The sequence below is a fragment of the Erpetoichthys calabaricus genome, chromosome 11 (genome assembly GCF_900747795.2).
Source record: "Erpetoichthys calabaricus chromosome 11, fErpCal1.3, whole genome shotgun sequence".
NCBI lineage: Eukaryota > Metazoa > Chordata > Cladistia > Polypteriformes > Polypteridae > Erpetoichthys > Erpetoichthys calabaricus.
Window position 1 is genome coordinate 100,225,501 of NC_041404.2, and position 17,199 is coordinate 100,242,699.

Sequence of the window (17,199 nt, forward strand, 5' to 3'; positions counted from 1 at the left end):
CAAATTACTAGTATATCCAATCGTGAGATTATGAATAGATCCACAACAGAACATAGTTAATATTAAAGAAATCTTCAAACTTTAAGGAAAATGTGTCACTGAATTGTTTATGGAGCAACAAAATGTATTGAACATACACTAAGCAGCTTGGGATGATGACATTGGAGACTGGCTGTTTCAAGGGATGTGTTAACAGAAAAAGATAAGCAAGTGACTTCAAAATAAAAATGTAATCTAAATTCAAGTAAGAATATTGTGTGGACAAAAAATGAAAAAGGTTTAGCTGAGTGATTTACCAGCTGCAAAGAATTAATCATGTTCAAATTTGAGGCACATTTATACAGCGAGAGTTGACTGAGGTATGCATTGAGAAAGAGGAACTGGCACTTTGTCTAGCAGAGGATTCATAAAGGTGTGAATCCTTTCAGATTCAAGATCTCACTAGCTATGTCCATCCATCCATTTTCCAACCCGCTGAATCCGAACACAGGGTCACGGGGGTCTGCTGGAGCCAATCCCAGCCAACACAGGGCACAAGGCAGGGAACCAATCCCAGGCAGGGTGCCAACCCACCGCAGTCACTAGCTATGTGCAGAAAAAAATGCAGACTAGTACAGTGTCAATGAATAAGTGCAACAGAGGGTTATTTTCCTACCACCCAATTCAGTCAGCATCTGCTGGTATTACCCAAGCCTGTGCCAAGTATTTTTGTCTGTAGGTTTTCTGGAGGAGAATAAGCAATCCACGCTTTTTAGTGCTAGCTGATGCAGAGGATGCCACAAATCATTGTTCGTTGGAAAATTTGGCCATATCCTTGGCCAATAGCTTGAATTCTAGAATAAATGCTATATCCACTTGTTTCCACCATAAATAATCAACAACACTAACATGCCATCACCTGAACAAAGTCTTCAGATATTCCAAGAGACTACTGAAAGATTAGCCATGACAACTGTAAATTATGATAAACTAAGAGATGCTTCAGCAGGAAATTAATAAAATAACAAACAACCTGACCCGTACATAACCCCTCAACACAAGCAACCATAAGCAATCACTAGGCTCCCTCCCCAAACCAGTCCCAAACCAACTAATTAACCATCCATCTCCTGAAATCCACCCCAGACAACCAGCAAAATGAAATGGAACATGTTAATGATAAACCCCCACAGGCACAGAGTCCACTCGTTGCTTTACAGAACCAGACTCAGTACAGCAAATCCATCAGCCAAGGCAAGGCCAGAAACAGGCCGTAGGCAATTCCTTCACTCCAAAGAAACAACGTAATGCTGCCCCCTTCCCATCACCGTTACAATAAGTATAGTCTAAAAACAATTCAATAGTAATGAAGTTGCCATACTGTTCATACAATTAAAAAAAGTGAGTGTGTCCAGAAGCTTAGCAGAGAAAAAATAACTTATAAGACTGAAGAAAAGAAAAAGAAATAAATTGCATCTATTAAAAGGTAAAAGTACCCGTAACTTGAAACTTGTCGATGGACTCTGAAGCATGCTTCGGGTCTTTAAAAATTACATTTACTGAGGCATGTGAAATCTTGTCTAGTCCTCATGCAAGTTTCATGATTGGAGCCATCACTGTCCTGACTTACGCAGTTGCAGGACTGAAGTCCGGAAAAAAATAATTTTCTGGCATTCGTAGTACAGTTTAGATGTCTTTCTTACCTCCTTCAAAATAACCTGGCAGTTGTTAAAGTTAGGGAACTTTAATATTAATGGCCTCGGATAGAATAAATTTTAATTAGGCACATACATTTTGTTTTATCTCTACACAATAGGTAAATAAATCCAGAAGGCTGCAAATAGAATTGTCCAGAATTATTTTTGGAATTTGGTGGCATTTGCACTTTCAGCATTCTGTTTAATTCCCAGGATGTGAATGTTGTTTCCTCATTTCTATCATACAATCCAGTGAGCTTAGCATTTAATGCCAACACCTGACTCTCCATTGAAGTAATCTGTTTATCATAGCAAAGGGATGTTCACATAGGCATTTTAAACTTTGAAGAAATCTTTCTTTGTGGTAACTATGGTATTGCTGCATCAAAAAAACCATAGGATAAACTGTGAAAAATTAAATGAAAGTTCTACATTAATTGAGTGAATTTTTATTTAACTATTATTTTTTAAATAATAAAAAACTGTTGATGGTATAAGAAAATGGTGGCTAGTGACACAGCCCATTAATTTGGGGATTTGGATATGAATTTCTTTCCGTGTAGAATTTTCTTCTGGTGTTCAGATTTTCTTCTCACATTTGTGTTACATTGATTGATGATTCTAAATAGTCTTTGATGTGTGCATGAGTGCCCTTTGACAGACTAGCCTCTCTTCATAGATGATTTCTGCATTGGATAAGCTGAGCTATGTCATGAATTGATAAAGCCTTCACCATCTTTTGAAGACATGTCTCAAAGGGCAATTAATTTCAGTTTTCAGGAGCAGCTGACCAAATAGTATATGGATTACACTAAGATTTACATTTGTGATGCCCACAGCAGCCAGGATTAATCAGTCGGTGATTTCATTTTGATAATTTTTGGTTTCAAACTCCATGCATCATTTATGTTCAGGGTTTTTTTTTTGTTTAATTTTAAGAAAAGGTAGAACCTAGCCATGCCTAGAATTAGAGTCCATCACAATATTTTCATGTACAGTATTTAGAACTTTAACACATAAGAACATAAAAGCATAATACGTGTGAGCTGAGACCTGTAAAACCTATTTTGTATGTTCATTTTATTTTGCAGACCTGGTAAACAGATTACATAACCTGCGAGGAACCGAAGGGGCAGTAGATGAAGTGGGTCCAACGCTTATGGAATGGGTAAGTGATTCTATTTATTTCTTTTAAATAAATTTTGATTACTGGTTTACCCAGGAAAGACAATTTCTAAGCATTTCAAAATTAAACAGAAAACATAAAAAATAAGTTTTTAGTTTAAAATGGCAAAAACTATCCATTGTGGTAAACAGTTGGGGATCCTGTCCACCAGGGATGCCTAGAAGGACCAGGAGAGGGACAATACCTCGCCTGGGCCACAAGAGGGCAGCTGCCCTGGTCTGCATTGGGGCCACGGAATCAGAGCTTAGAAGTTCAACCTTGTTGGGGCCCGTGGCCACCACCAAGGGGAGCCTGGATGATTACAGAGCTATGGACTGAAGCACTTCCGCCATACCCGGAAGTACTACCAGAAAAGAATCCAGGGACACCCAGAGTGCTTCTGGGTGCACATGCAGCACTTCCTCCGCACCAAGAAATGCTGCTGGAAGAGCAATACGGAGCACCTGGAGCACATCCTGGGCAGTATAAAAGAGGCCACCTCACTCCATTAGTCGAGACAGAGTCGGGTGGAAGAGGACAGAGCTTACGAGGAAAGGATTAGAGGCAACAGACTTGAGAGAAAAGAAGAGACTGAGTAAATGTGGCTGATTTATGCATTGTGTGGTGCTGTAAAGAAGAAAAGGTTATTAAATGTGTGTGATTTTTGGACATCTGGGTCCTCATGTATAACCCCGTGCGTAGAACTCACACTATAACATGGCATAAGCACAAAAGCCAATTTCCACGTTCTTCCACTACAAAAATTCCGATCAGCATGAAATGTAACGCACGTGCACGTGCCTGCTGCCCCACCCCAACTCCTCCCAGAATTACGCCTCTTTGAATATGCAAATCAATATAAATAGCCCTTAAGCTCAGCGTTCTGTGAAAAGACAATGGGAAAAGCATGGGGGAAAACAGAAGAATTTCAGCAAATACCAAGTGGAGGCAAGGAAAAGCTTACTATTCGTTGGTTTAAACAGTGATATAATCAACAAAAGGAAGTTGATCAAGTGACATATATAAACTCGAAAGCTCAAGTTCACAAAGTCGTACAGTGCCCGAAATAAATAAGTTGTCACATATCAAAGTCGCCATGAAAAGGCGAGTCATAGCCCACCGTCTGAGTGTCATATGAAGGCTTATTAGGGTACAGAGAAAAAAAATAGGAACGCAGTGGGAAAAAAGCTCAAAATGTCAACTTTAATCTCAAAATTTCCACTTTAATCACGTAGTTTATTTTGTCATTAAAGTAGAACATCATAAACTTCATCTTAAAATTGTTTAATTTAGTATTTTCTCAAATCCCATCGTAACTAAAGTAGCACGTTAAATGCTTTGTTTTGTATTTGATCTTCTATGTGCTCTATGTGTGTGAATCACTACGTGCTTCCAGGCTTTCTCTTCCTCCGACAGGACACAGAATCCATTACATTCGTAATATTACAGCTCTCTGAATAATTTAAATACTGAGATGTATACGTGATATCTTTTTCATGATGATAGGAATGAAAGCATGTTATTAAACATGGGAACACGGTGGTGCAGTGATTGTTCAAGCCTCATGCAAGATGCTTGCTGCGCCATGCATGATCTTCGATGAAATAATTTATTGCAGCAGTACTGTCTCTTTCAAACGTACTAACCTCCAATTCTTGTCCTTACTTTTCTTTCTCCAAATACCCATTTGCCACACAATCAGCTCTGTAATAGACGTTGACCCATCTGTAAGCTTAGAATGATGATTCTTCAAAACGTTTAAAGAACATTGAAATATCTTCGTAGTACGTGTTTAATAATTCTATCCATCTATCCTTCCAGTGTCGCGCCAGCCCAGCAAGAATACAGCACGAGGTAAGAACAATCCGTGAACTAGCTAGCGCTGCAGCACCGTGTCCTCACATGTTTTATTATTAACAATATAGATTATTTAAATGAAGTTAAAGTTTTATCTGTATAATATAATCAACATATTTTGCTGCATTTCATCTTAAAAATGAATATCGTCATCATATGTAAATACGCGCTTTATAAAGTGGTGCAGGTTGTGCAATATTATAAACTGTAGTGCAAGTTTACAGTAAGGTAATTGTACTTATAAGTACAAACAGTTCTACAAGGAGCACTTGATGGACTGATTGAGTGCATTTAAAGTTCTTGGGATGAAACTGTTTCTGAACCGCGAGGTCCATACAGGAAAGGCTCTGAAGTGTTTTGCCATGGCTGAGGCAGCGTGTGCTTGATGCTGTATACCGATAATTCTCTTTCCGATCAGCTGCTGCTGTGATTCCAAACTCAGATACAGTGATATAAATACTCCGAGTGGTGCAGTGACAGTAATATGGAAAAAGATGATCCGCTGTGGCAACCCTTAAAGGGAGCAGCTGAAAGAAGAAAAAGAAGGTGCAGTGAAAGTAACAACGCTAAAGCAGTTATGGTATTTGGAATACTATGGCTATTCCCTGGACCATTATATTGTTACAGGTTAATTACAATCAGATGCATTACACTAATAAACAATATGCAGTTAGTTTCAGTGTATTTATAAAGCAGCGTCAGGAATGTGGATCTAAGAAAGAAAGGGTAACCACACAGGAACAGTAGCACTGCTTTGATGCTGGGTGCCGCCAGTCTGCAAAACCGAGCGGAGAACTTGCGTACGCCACGGTATAAGGTACTGTGGAAATGTGCGTGGCTTTACGCCAAGTTTAGGTTTTATACATCGCGATTTGAGCGTGGAAGCGTTCGTACACAACATTTCTGTGCGTACGCACCATTTATACATGAGCCCCCTGGTGTCTGTCTGTCTGTGTTTGTGTGCTGAACCTCCAAACCATTCAAATATTTATAATGACTAACATACTATTTGTTCTTGCTGCTAGTTGCAAGATTTTTTTCATATTACCCCATTTGAATTTTACAGTTCCCATGCCTTGATGCCTACATTACATACTGCTGTAATCAGGTGACAGCAAAAGCCCTCCTAGACATCAAGAAGCAGGATCCACGTGTTGAACATTTCCTACGTCTCTGCCAGGAATCTTCATTTAGTCGGAAATTGGATCTTTGGAATTTTCTTGACTTGCCTCGAAGTCGTCTAGTTAAATATCCATTGCTATTAAAAGAAATTGTGAGACACACAAACAATGAGCATCCTGACAAACCCCACCTAGAGGAAGCAGTAAGTCCTGTGTTGTTTCATTGTTGTTTTTATTATTGTTTTAATTATGTGCTTCAGTAGTCCACCTACTATATCCACTGCACAAAATTACATGATTATAATTCTAAATTAGATCACCTATTATGGAAAAGAAACATTCTCATTGTTTTTTGATGAGCTGAATTCTGTTCATTAATACCAATTTAATAATTTCGTCTTCTACCATGAAATTGTGTATTTTATGGCTTTATTCTGCTTTTATTTTATTGATAGATACTGCAATTGTATCTTAATTTCAGAATATTTTGTGTGATGATGTTACTTCAGTAAACAAGCATTAGACACATTTAATGGGTTACAGGAAATTGAAGTTGGAGTTATTAAGTTTTATCGGGTTTTCTTCAAGAAAAGATCAAACATTAAAATTTATAGTGCAATGTGTAAAATTTCGCTTCCCGGGTCCTCCCTGCGTGGAGTTTGCATGTTCTCCCCGTGTTTGCGTGGGTTTCCTCCGGGAACTCCTCCCACAGTCCAAAGACATACAGGTTAGGTGCATTGGCGATCCTAAATTGTCCCTAGTGTGTGCTTGGTGTGTGGGTGTGCGTGCCCTGTGGTGGGCTGGCGCCCTGCCCGGGTTTTGTTTCCTAACTTGCGCCCTGTGTTGGCTGGGATTGGCTCCAGCAGACCCCCGTGACCCTGTAGTTAGGATATAGCAGGTTGTATAATGGATGGATGGATGGATGTGTAAAATTGTTAAACTAGAGCATGATAAAAATGTTTTAATATGTATTTTTGGGCATTGAAATTGCCAGCAAATTTAACCGGAGGCCACACTTGTCAAAACATAATTAATTATCAAGACAGTACAGCTCACAAGAGTTCATAAAAACTGCATAATGTAAAAAGTAAAAATATATAATTTAAAAAAATTTAAATTTTACTTTAGATTTTAAGCTTTATTTGCTTCTATCATTCACACTCACTTTCTTTACAGTTTAATTACAACAACTGAGATCTCTACAGGAGCAATTTTACAATCCAAAGCTCAAAAATAAAAATACCCAGACCAAAACTAATCTTATTAGTATGTAAGTGAGTAACAATATTGGTGGGTTGATTAGATTCTCTTTTCAGAATAAATTACTAAGCTTTTGCCCAGAAGAACAGATATTATTGAATATCACTGAAATAAATTTTAAAGTTGATTGTCCATTTCTATGATAAAGACTTCCAAAAATCTAGAATTAGGTGCTACAGTGGCAGTTTATGGAATATCCTAGTTACTCTTACAAAAGATACATTTGCATTTTTTGTTTCTTTAATTAAGAAAACGGCTTTATATCTTCAAATTCATTCTATGATAAAATTCTGTTAAAAATACCAGTTTACAAATATGACTTATCATAAAACCTCCACCTGGAGCTCAAATCATAATGATATTTTCACAATGAATGCCAATGTAAGAAAGCAATGCTCTGGGTCATCAAAACACAGTGTGCTCTGTTGAACTTGAGGTGTACATATGTTTTGCGTACACAACATTGGCTGATGTTTTTCAAAAATCCACCATAAAACATAACAAGCATTTTTTCTAAGTTTTGTGTTTGAGATATTCTAAATTAGGGTTCTTTCTTTGAGATTTTGCATATTACCTTCCAAATAACAATGACAATGAGCTGTACAATAGCCTAACATGGGTGACATACATTACACATGATAAAGTGATATGAATTAAATGTTACTATTAAGCAATAGTATTAAGTAAATAAAGTGACTAAACAGTCTGGTGAGATTTCTTTGATATGCCAAATCACATTAGAGATCTCGTGAAATGTACATGCAAATATTTTATTGCCAGCCTTCAACAATTCTTTGGGAGTTCCATCTAGACTACAGACCTTGTTTTTCATTTGTCTTATGGTTTAAAAGATCTCTTCTAAGCCTAATAACTTGCTAATGATAAGACTTCTAGATGTGGAAGAAGTATGTGAATTGTGCCATTTCTCACTACAGATTCACGGCCCAGCAGTTCTTTGAAGTGCTCCTTCTAGTGCATCTTTTTTTAAAAGCTTGACATATAGGGACCGGAGTATAGGAGATACATTTGAGCATGGCCTGTTTACAACAACAACAACAATTTATTTCTTGTATAGCCCAAAATCACACAAGAAATGACCCAGTTGGCATTAACAGGACCTGTTTTTTGACAGCCAATACCCCAACCTTGACCTTCAAGAAGACAAGAAAAATTTCTACAAAAACTTGTAGGGGAAAAAAATAGAAAGGCAATTCAGAGAGAGATGGTAAGTTGGGCGCACAATGAGTGTTAAACAATGGGGTACATGCAATACACAAAAACACAAATACACAAGTGATCCTCTTCACAGAGCTAGATCTGTCATTGCCATCTCAGAAATGCAGTAAAATAGTAGAAACTAGCTTGTTCTTGCTTCTGTCCAAGTGAAGGTGCAGAGCACCATGACAACTCTGAAGGCAAAATGCAGGAAAAGATTATACCACTCAATAAATATAGAATTATCACATGTAAGGATAGATTTCTTAAAATGCATCAAAAGTAAATTAGAAACTAACATAAATGAAAAACAATCAAATTACAACCTTTGCCATCTTGAAGAAACACTGCAAGTAGTGGGACTTTGCAAAAAAAGTGTCTCCTTTCATTTCCTCTCCCACCATTTGCTCTTGAGGTTGCCTATTTGTTGTTCTTTATGCTTCTGTTATAATGTAATGTCATATTGTCGTGCCAGAATGCATTTTTCATGCAATCTAGCCAGTCCTGGAATTCTATACCATTTTCTTTAAAGCAGGCCTGTGGTGGTGGCATATCTCATGGATGGTGACTGAGAAAGCTCAGAAGTTATTTCTCGTGCAGTACAAAATCTTAAGTGAACTAAACATTACAATATTTATCAGTGGCTTACAATTAGTGGTGAAACACATGATTCTAGTTATGATGATCACCTTTTTAACACAATGAATGTTTTCCAACTGCCAGATGGAGCTGATTCAAAGGATTGTGGCTGAGGTAAACAGGAAGACAGGTGAAGCTGAATGTCATTACTACCGTAGTCAACTGCACTTTGTTGATGAGATCCAGAGAATTCCTGAGATTCTAAGATCTCGACTTCTTCTCTGTCATGGAGACCTCAAGAACAATAAGGGACAGGTAAACCAATTTGTGAAGCTCCTTAAACTTCTTGTTTCTAAATCATTTTCAATGTCTAAAATAATAGTATTTATCTGCTCAGGTACTACTTTTAGTATACTTTCATCTATATTTATGTTCCACATATACAGTAGGTGTGTAACATTAATTGACTTGGCATGAATGAGCATGCTCAATGATGCTCTCTTGATCATACAGTTGGATTAAGTGAGTTTGATAAATGAATGAATGGAAAAAAATATGATAGTTAATCTGGTTTTAAGCATTTTTCTTAATCAGTTCTATATTTTATTGGAGAACCTTAAGGGTTTTATCTTTGTGAACTAAAATTTCCTTGTGGAAATTGGCACTGACTTTATGAGTCTAAGAAAATGATGATGTAATATAAGCTGACTAACACCTTATTTACATTTATAAGTTGCTTCTTTTACAAACAATGCACTTTTAAAATAATGAATCCATCCATGTACCAGATTAGCTTGATAAAGTTCTAGGGGGATGGAAACACAGAGCCTAACCCATCAGCATCATTCACAAGGTCATCTCTGGAAATAACACAGAACAATGACCACAAAATGACAAGTAAAAATAATCTATCCTTTATTTGGAACACACATAACCCAGTTAGAGTCACATTGCACCAGAGCAGCTATTGAAAGCATTGGCAGAGCTTTAAATGTTCACAAGACACACTTATTAACATCCATCCATCCATCCATTTTCCAACCCGCTGAATCTGAACACAGGGTCACGGGGGTCTGCCAGAGCCAATCCCAGGCAACACAGGGCACAAGGCAGGAACCAATCCTGGGCAGGGTGCCAACCCACCGCAAGACACACACAAACACATCCACACACCAAGCACACACTAGGGCCAATTTAGAATCGCCAATCCACCTAACCTGCATGTCTTTGGACTGTTGGAGGAAACCGGAACGCCCGGAGGAAACCCACGCAGACACAGGGAGAACATGCAAATTCCACGCAGGGAGAACCCGGGTCTCCTAACTGCGAGGCAGCAGCGCTACCACTGTGACTTATGAACATATTTGAATTTACTTTGTGAAATTTTTGTGACCTTGAAACTCCCCCAGCTGTGCAGTGCACCAAAAGTCTGTAAACGCAGGCAGAGATTGCTTGTCCGTCACTGAGGCAACTGCAGGTTCACGGCCTCACTGCTTAACGCACCGATCAGCCAATGGTTGGTGCAAGAAACAGTCTGACCTGGCCACTAACCTGGCACCATTTCTGCTTGTTTGCTGTGTCTGTGTGTATTAAAGTGGTAGCTCCTATTTGAATAAAGGCCCTGACTGTGCCTGTTTTACTTGAAATAAAGTTGTTTTTCCTGAAGCCTGTAGACTCAGTGTCTTCTGTTGGGTGCAAGACAATGCAAGACAGTGACTCACATGCAACATGGTACCAGAAAAAGGGACTTGCACTGATGGATGCCTCAACAGGCGTGCAATGTTCCTCTACCACCACAGCCTTATGAGGCTCCTGCAGGCACTCATGTCCTTGCTTGTCTTTGGGACAATTCTAGTGAAGATGGGTCCATCAGATGACCCTGAGTGTTTCCTATTCTGTTTTGAATGCACGGCAACACTGATGCGCTGGGACAAGAGAAGCTGGGCAGCTATTTTGGCCCCATTCTTGACCAGGGAGGCCCTAGAGGTCATGCAAAATCATTCTCCCGAAAGGCCTGATGATTATGATTTCCTGAAGCAATAGATCCTTTTCTGCGCTGCTCTGAGCCCCTTGGCCAAGGGACAAATGTTCCAAATTGAACTAGATCAGCCTATACGAGGACAGGTGCAGGACTTAGTAGACCTGATTCAAATCTGGTTTTGTTGAAACACCTTTGAGCGCATTATGGAAAAGCTCGCTATTGATGCAATCTTGTCAGGGATAAACAAACACCTATGTTATGCTGCTGGACTTGACCCACAGACTGGAAGGCACACAAGCCACTTGGAATCAGAGGGGCTATCTTAACCTGGCACCAACTTCGATCCAACAATTGCATCCCCACCCGCTAACCAACTGCCAAACCTACAAGATGCAGCCCCCACCTCCACCTCATCCTTGCATCCCCTCAGAGCAACGTCTGCTGCCACCCCCTGCCTCGGTTTCTCCTGCTCAAGACCAAGAGTCCCAGAGTCGCTGATGCCACTGCTGGAGGCACAAGGACTGACTGCACAGGTAGCAGCCGCTAGCATAGGAAATCCTCCAGCTGGGATTGAGCGCAGGTGTTTTCACCGGGGCATCTGGCTAGGGAATGCCACCTCTCACGCGTACAGTCTAAAGACCTCGGTCTGGCCAATGCATGAGGTTCACATGGTCCTAGGGTTTTGAAGAAAGACAATTTATAGGTCTCTAAGTTGGCCAGATGTGAAATCCCAGCCATGTCAGACTCTGGTAGTGATCTCTGCATAGTCCACCATGACTTGCTGTGGCAGATTAACTACACAAATACGGACCAGGTTAATATTTGCTGTGTTCATGGAGACATTAAAGAATATGAGACTATCTTACTCCCTCTGAAATTTAAGGGGAGAAATTTTAAAGTTTGGACTGCCATATCAGACGCTTCACCCTCTGACAAGGTTGGTCAAAGAAACGGCTTTAAGGTTGAACCATATTTTTTCAGTGAGTTACAGGACAACCCCTTGCCTGAGGATCTGGGACACCTGGGGCACTCTTCACTTCAGGCATCTACACTTTCAACTTTCACAAGCCAGACAGCAGTTATGAACCCCATAAAAACTATGCCTGGAGAAGAACTGGGTGCTGCGTTGGGCCCGGGGGAAGCGGAAACTAATACTCTGACTGAGTTGGCACACTTGCAATGTACCAACAGCAGCCTAGACTTTGTAATTAAACAAGTACATGTCGCAAATGACTCTTAGTATTTAGAGCAGGAGGGCCCAAATTTGAAAGCACCACACTCTTTGATTAAGGATGGTTTCTTATATTGAGTGATTTCTGATTGCATAAGGGAAGGGCTGATTGAGCAGTTGGTGGTTCCAAGTGGGCATAGTGAGATTGTTTTAAAAAGTGCTCACACTCATGCGAATTTTCTATTTCAGAGGACTGGGTTAGACGTAATTGTCCTGCTTCCCAAGATTAAGTATACTTATCATCACATGCTCATGTTGGTTGATTATGCAACAAGGTGAAAGTTCTACGGAAGGCCAATGCCCATCCTATTGCTAATTTTCTATTCTGTTCATGCATATTGGCATTCCTCGCAAGATTTTAACTAACCAGGGTACGCCATTCACTTCTCGCATCATGAAGCAGTTGTGTGAAAACCTTTCAATTAAACAATTGAGCACCACTATTTATCATCCATAGATGAATGGCCTGACTGAACGATTTAACAAGACTTTAAAACAGATGATTCGGTGTGAGGCCCATGACGACCTGGCCTCCTGGGACAGTGTGTTGCTGTTCCTCCTGTTTGGTATTTGGTAGTTCCCCCAGCCCCAGGCATCCACTAGCTTGAGTCCATTCAAACTGTTATTTGGCTGTTGGGCACAAAGGGGTGTTGGATATTTTTTTGGTAGAAATGGGCAGTGGTTCATAGTGAAACTCACCAGGTGAGATTTGTCAGTCGGGTCATTTCGCTCCAATAGCAGAATTGTAAATTGTCATCATGGTGATGATTTGACGGACACCCAGAATGCTGAGTTACTGTCACTAATCGGGAGGAACTCAGATGTCTTTTCAGCTGTGCCTGGCTAGACTGAAATTACTGAACACAAGATTATAACTGAACCAGGCATTAAAATACAGTTGTTCTTCGCTGGAAGCGACAAGGAATGTGATACGCGAGGAGGAGAAGCTAATGCTCAAACTGGGTATAATTCATGAAAGTAAACACCAGTGGCATTCGCCACCTTGGACAGGTTGTTCAAATTTACCAGGTTCCCATTTGGGCTCCATGGAACACTATTGACTTTTCATCGGATGATGGATAAGATTCTGTGACCCCATTCCGAGTATGCTAGGGCATATCTCGATGATGTGTCCAATAATAATCAGAGTATTATCAGAGGCTGCATCTCGACCACCTGCAAGCAGTGCTTGACAGTTTGAGGCTGGCTGGGTTGGCAGCTAACCCTAAGAAGTGTAAATTAGGGCTGTCTGAAACACATTCTTTGGGGTTAAATTAAACAAATTTGGAGTTTTCAATTAACTAAATATGCATGTGAAAGCTTGAGTCTAATATTTTATAAATAATGAACACTATTCATATTTTCCAAATCATGAACTGATGCAATATATATCATTTAGTAAATTAGTTTCCAGCAGTTGTGAGACATCTCTGCTAATAAGGGTGCTACTGTGCTTCCTCAAAAACAAACAAACAAACAGACAGACAGACAAAAATAAAAAAATAAATAATTGTACAATCATAAATTATTTTAATTTATTCATTGTTTCCTTCCTGGTTTGACATACCATGTTAAATCAAATTAGTTAAAGAGATAGGCACAGTTAAAACAGATAGGTAGACTCATTTCATTGAACACAGCCAGCCCTGCTCAATAGAAACTTGCTTATTTTGATCCTTGTCATCAGTGTGAAGCTGACTGGTCAAAGATTCAACATGCATATAATTCCATCATCAAAGGAAATGTCTGACGAGAACAAAAATCAGAAAAAAATGTTGTTGATATTTATCAGTTTGAAAAGGGTTTTTAAAACATTTCTAAGACAATGGGACTTCACAAAACCACAGTGGGAGACATGCTTGGAACAGTCCTTTGCCTTATCAGGAATGGCTATCCTGCCAAAGTTACACCAAGGACACAGGTTTAAATCATTAAAGAAATCAAAAAGGATCCTATGACACATCGGAAGAATTGCATACTTCTGTTGCTTTGGCGAAGGTCAGGTTTCATGACTCCATTTCAGAAAGACACAAGACAAAAACGGGCTTCATCGAAAGTCTCAAGGAGGAAAACACTGCTGACAAACGCCACAAGTACTTGTCTTTCATTTCCGAGGAAGAACCTGGATGATCCTGAAATCTATTGGGAGAATGTTTTGAGGACAGATGAGGTAAAAGTGTTGGACAACTCTGAACCTGTTATGTCAAATCTAAAGCAAATGTCATAAGGATAACATTGTTCTATCAAAACTGGTGGTGGTGTGATGGTGTGAGAATTCTTGGTTGTCTCAGGATCTACACTCTTTCTATAACCGGAAGAACATTGAACTCTGTTAAAAATTCAGCAAATGTCCAATTATCCCTCTGTGAACTGATTGTGAAGTGTGTTTTAAGTTATGCAACAAAATACTGATATAAAATACAAATTAAAGTGCACACCACTGTGGCTAAAATCAGGAAAATTAAAGTTTTAGACTGGCAAAGTCAAAGTGCAGCCCTAAACCAAATAGAGATGGTGTTGCAGAATCTGAAACAAGCCACCATGCTCAAAAATCTAGAAATGTTATTTAAATAAATTAGTTCTACAGGAAAGGTTGCTAAAATTTCTTCAGAGTAACTGATATTGAATTGCAGGAATCCAGCATAAATTTGGTTGAAGTTAAACTGTAAAGAGTTAATTGCTGTTTCACAAATTTTTTTTTTTGTTTATTCTGGTGCCTTTTATCTAATTTTAGTTTTCATTTGAAAATCTGAAACTATTTATTATCAACATTTTGAATAACAGAGAAATTATTCACAGGACTATATAATAAATGTGAAATGCCAGAAAGGGGAAATTATTACTGAAACTGAACAATAAAAATTGAGTTATGTAAAAATCCAGGCTAAACTTATCCCTGGTCTTGGACCAAACTTTTTTGTTTTTTATTTAACACTTTTTCTATTACAGCTTTCAAGAATATTTTCCTGGCATTGTTTTTAACAGTTAATAAATTACATTTTTTTTACAATTTGGATTTTACTAAAGCAATATAATCATAACAATTAAAAGATATCAATGAAAAAAATCCAAATTGCTCCTAGTCTGTAAATGTTCCATTATCTTTGCTTTACAAAACATTTTAACACTGCCTAGGCTAATCTCTTTCTGGATTTATGCAGGTGGATTGGCTCATTCACCATTTAACCAACTCTGGTTTTGTTAAATTGATAGTTTTCATGTAGGCTTTGACCAATAGTTGTGGTCAAATTTATTGTTATTCTTGCAAAGGTAATGGCATCTATGCAGAAAGAGAAATAATGCTATTCCTCTCACTTTTATTAGGGTCATCTACAGCTTAAAAACACTGTAAAGAAAAAAGCAAAGCATAGTGATTTTATTTAAAATGAAAAAATGTGGCTTGTTCAAAATCATCCTGTCATGTGACAGCTATCTCAGAGAGAAGACAAAACACAATAATTGTGTAACTGAACCTTTTGAACAGAATTGCGATGGGAAGGACAGTGCAGCATATGGTGTTTCCTTATTGAACTCTAACACTGTACATAAAAGGTAATGGCTAAAAGGAGCTCTACAAAATAGACCCTTAAGGACTTTCAGTGGTTGTCCACCTCTTTGCAGGGTAGAGCACATACTAAAAGAAACATGCACAACTCAGCACATGGCACTATGTGAGAATGAAGCACTTAGCCACATTGAGAAAGGATAAAAAAAGCAAAATAACAATCACAGAATTCAAGCTTCCCTACAAAGCAAGCAAAAACATAAGAAAAATGCCAACTACAGCAAAAGATGCTGACATGAGATGCAGAAAAAATAACAAAAACATAATAAAACCATTTATGCAAACAACAAACAGCACAAACAATTAAAACATCAAAGCATGATAGCAATGAATTATTCAGCAGATGTGTGTCTAGAAACGCTACTGGAGCTTCTTTATGTCAACAGCAATATTCCAGCATAATAGTCACTGTGACTGTGATTGCCAGATCAGAAGTTTCTTTCTTTTTAATTTTTTGTCCTTTAAATCATTCTGGTGCGTGTTCAGACCATAGGGTGTGTATATATATATATATATATATATATATATATATATATATATATATATATATATATATATATATATATAAAAATGGAATGGGTGGGTCGTCGGGTGGGCCTTTTTTTCATTCCGTTGAAAGACACGCCCTACTCACTGGACAGTTAAAAACACCAATCAAACTAACGATGACATCAAGTATTACCCAATCAAAAGTAGGAAAGGAGGCATCTTCATAAAATGCGTGTGGGATGATTTGCATGAGACGCTGCTTTAAAAAAAAAATGATAAAAAAAATACGGGATAAATCCCGTCCAGTATTGATTCAAAACGGGACGCGCAATTTCATTCTCAAACGCGGCACGATTCCGTATTTTAAAGGACGGGTGGCAACCTTACAGTGCCAGGTAACCACCCATACAATCACATTGTGATTCAGACTAGGAATGCAATGAATGTAATTACCCCGATCTACATACAAGGCGAAAGTGTTGCAACATTCAAAGATGATGGTTTGGGATAAGTACACCATACAACATAAAAGAGCTTATGAAGCCTTGAACCGAAAAAAGCAACATCTCAGAGATCGTAAAAAAAAAAATAGGAGCTAATGTCGTTTTACTCGCTGTAGATTTTAGTCAAACATTACCAGTTATTTCACGAGGGAGACCAGCACATCAACTCAACGCGTGTTTAAAATCCATGCTTCTCCCACGCTCGGTTATATGTCGCGTGTTCTCGGGTAGGTGCACCAAAAAATGTATACATTTAAGCATGTAATGGGCAAACAAAAAATGAGGTATACCCGAAGGCACAGCAGTAGTACTTAATGTAACTTTACTTCTTAAATGTTAATGTTTTACTGTTTAATAATTTATACGCTTCTTATATGTTGTTCAAATTCTTTTATCAAAATACCACTGACAGCGCAATGCACGATAACATCGAGTGAATACACCATACACATCCGCCCACGGCTGCCCTGCTGTGCGCAGATAGGACTTGATTGTACAATAAAATAAAATAAAGATAAAAAGACTAAAACAATCATCACCCATAAAGCGGATAGTAG

The 17,199-nt window shown here is 38.6% G+C and overlaps 1 protein-coding gene across 1 annotated transcript in view; it reads left to right on the plus strand.

Moving 5' to 3' along the window:
• Positions 1–17,199, plus strand: part of arhgef3l (Rho guanine nucleotide exchange factor (GEF) 3, like) — a gene marked incomplete at its 5' end in the record, with an annotated part of 159,939 nt that overhangs the window by 86,465 nt on the left and 56,275 nt on the right. Inside the window, 3 exons of the mRNA XM_028813652.2 lie at positions 2,768–2,844; positions 5,765–6,022; positions 9,018–9,188. Coding sequence (XP_028669485.2) covers positions 2,768–2,844; positions 5,765–6,022; positions 9,018–9,188 — 506 coding nt within the window. The remainder of the gene's footprint in view (positions 1–2,767; positions 2,845–5,764; positions 6,023–9,017; positions 9,189–17,199) is intronic.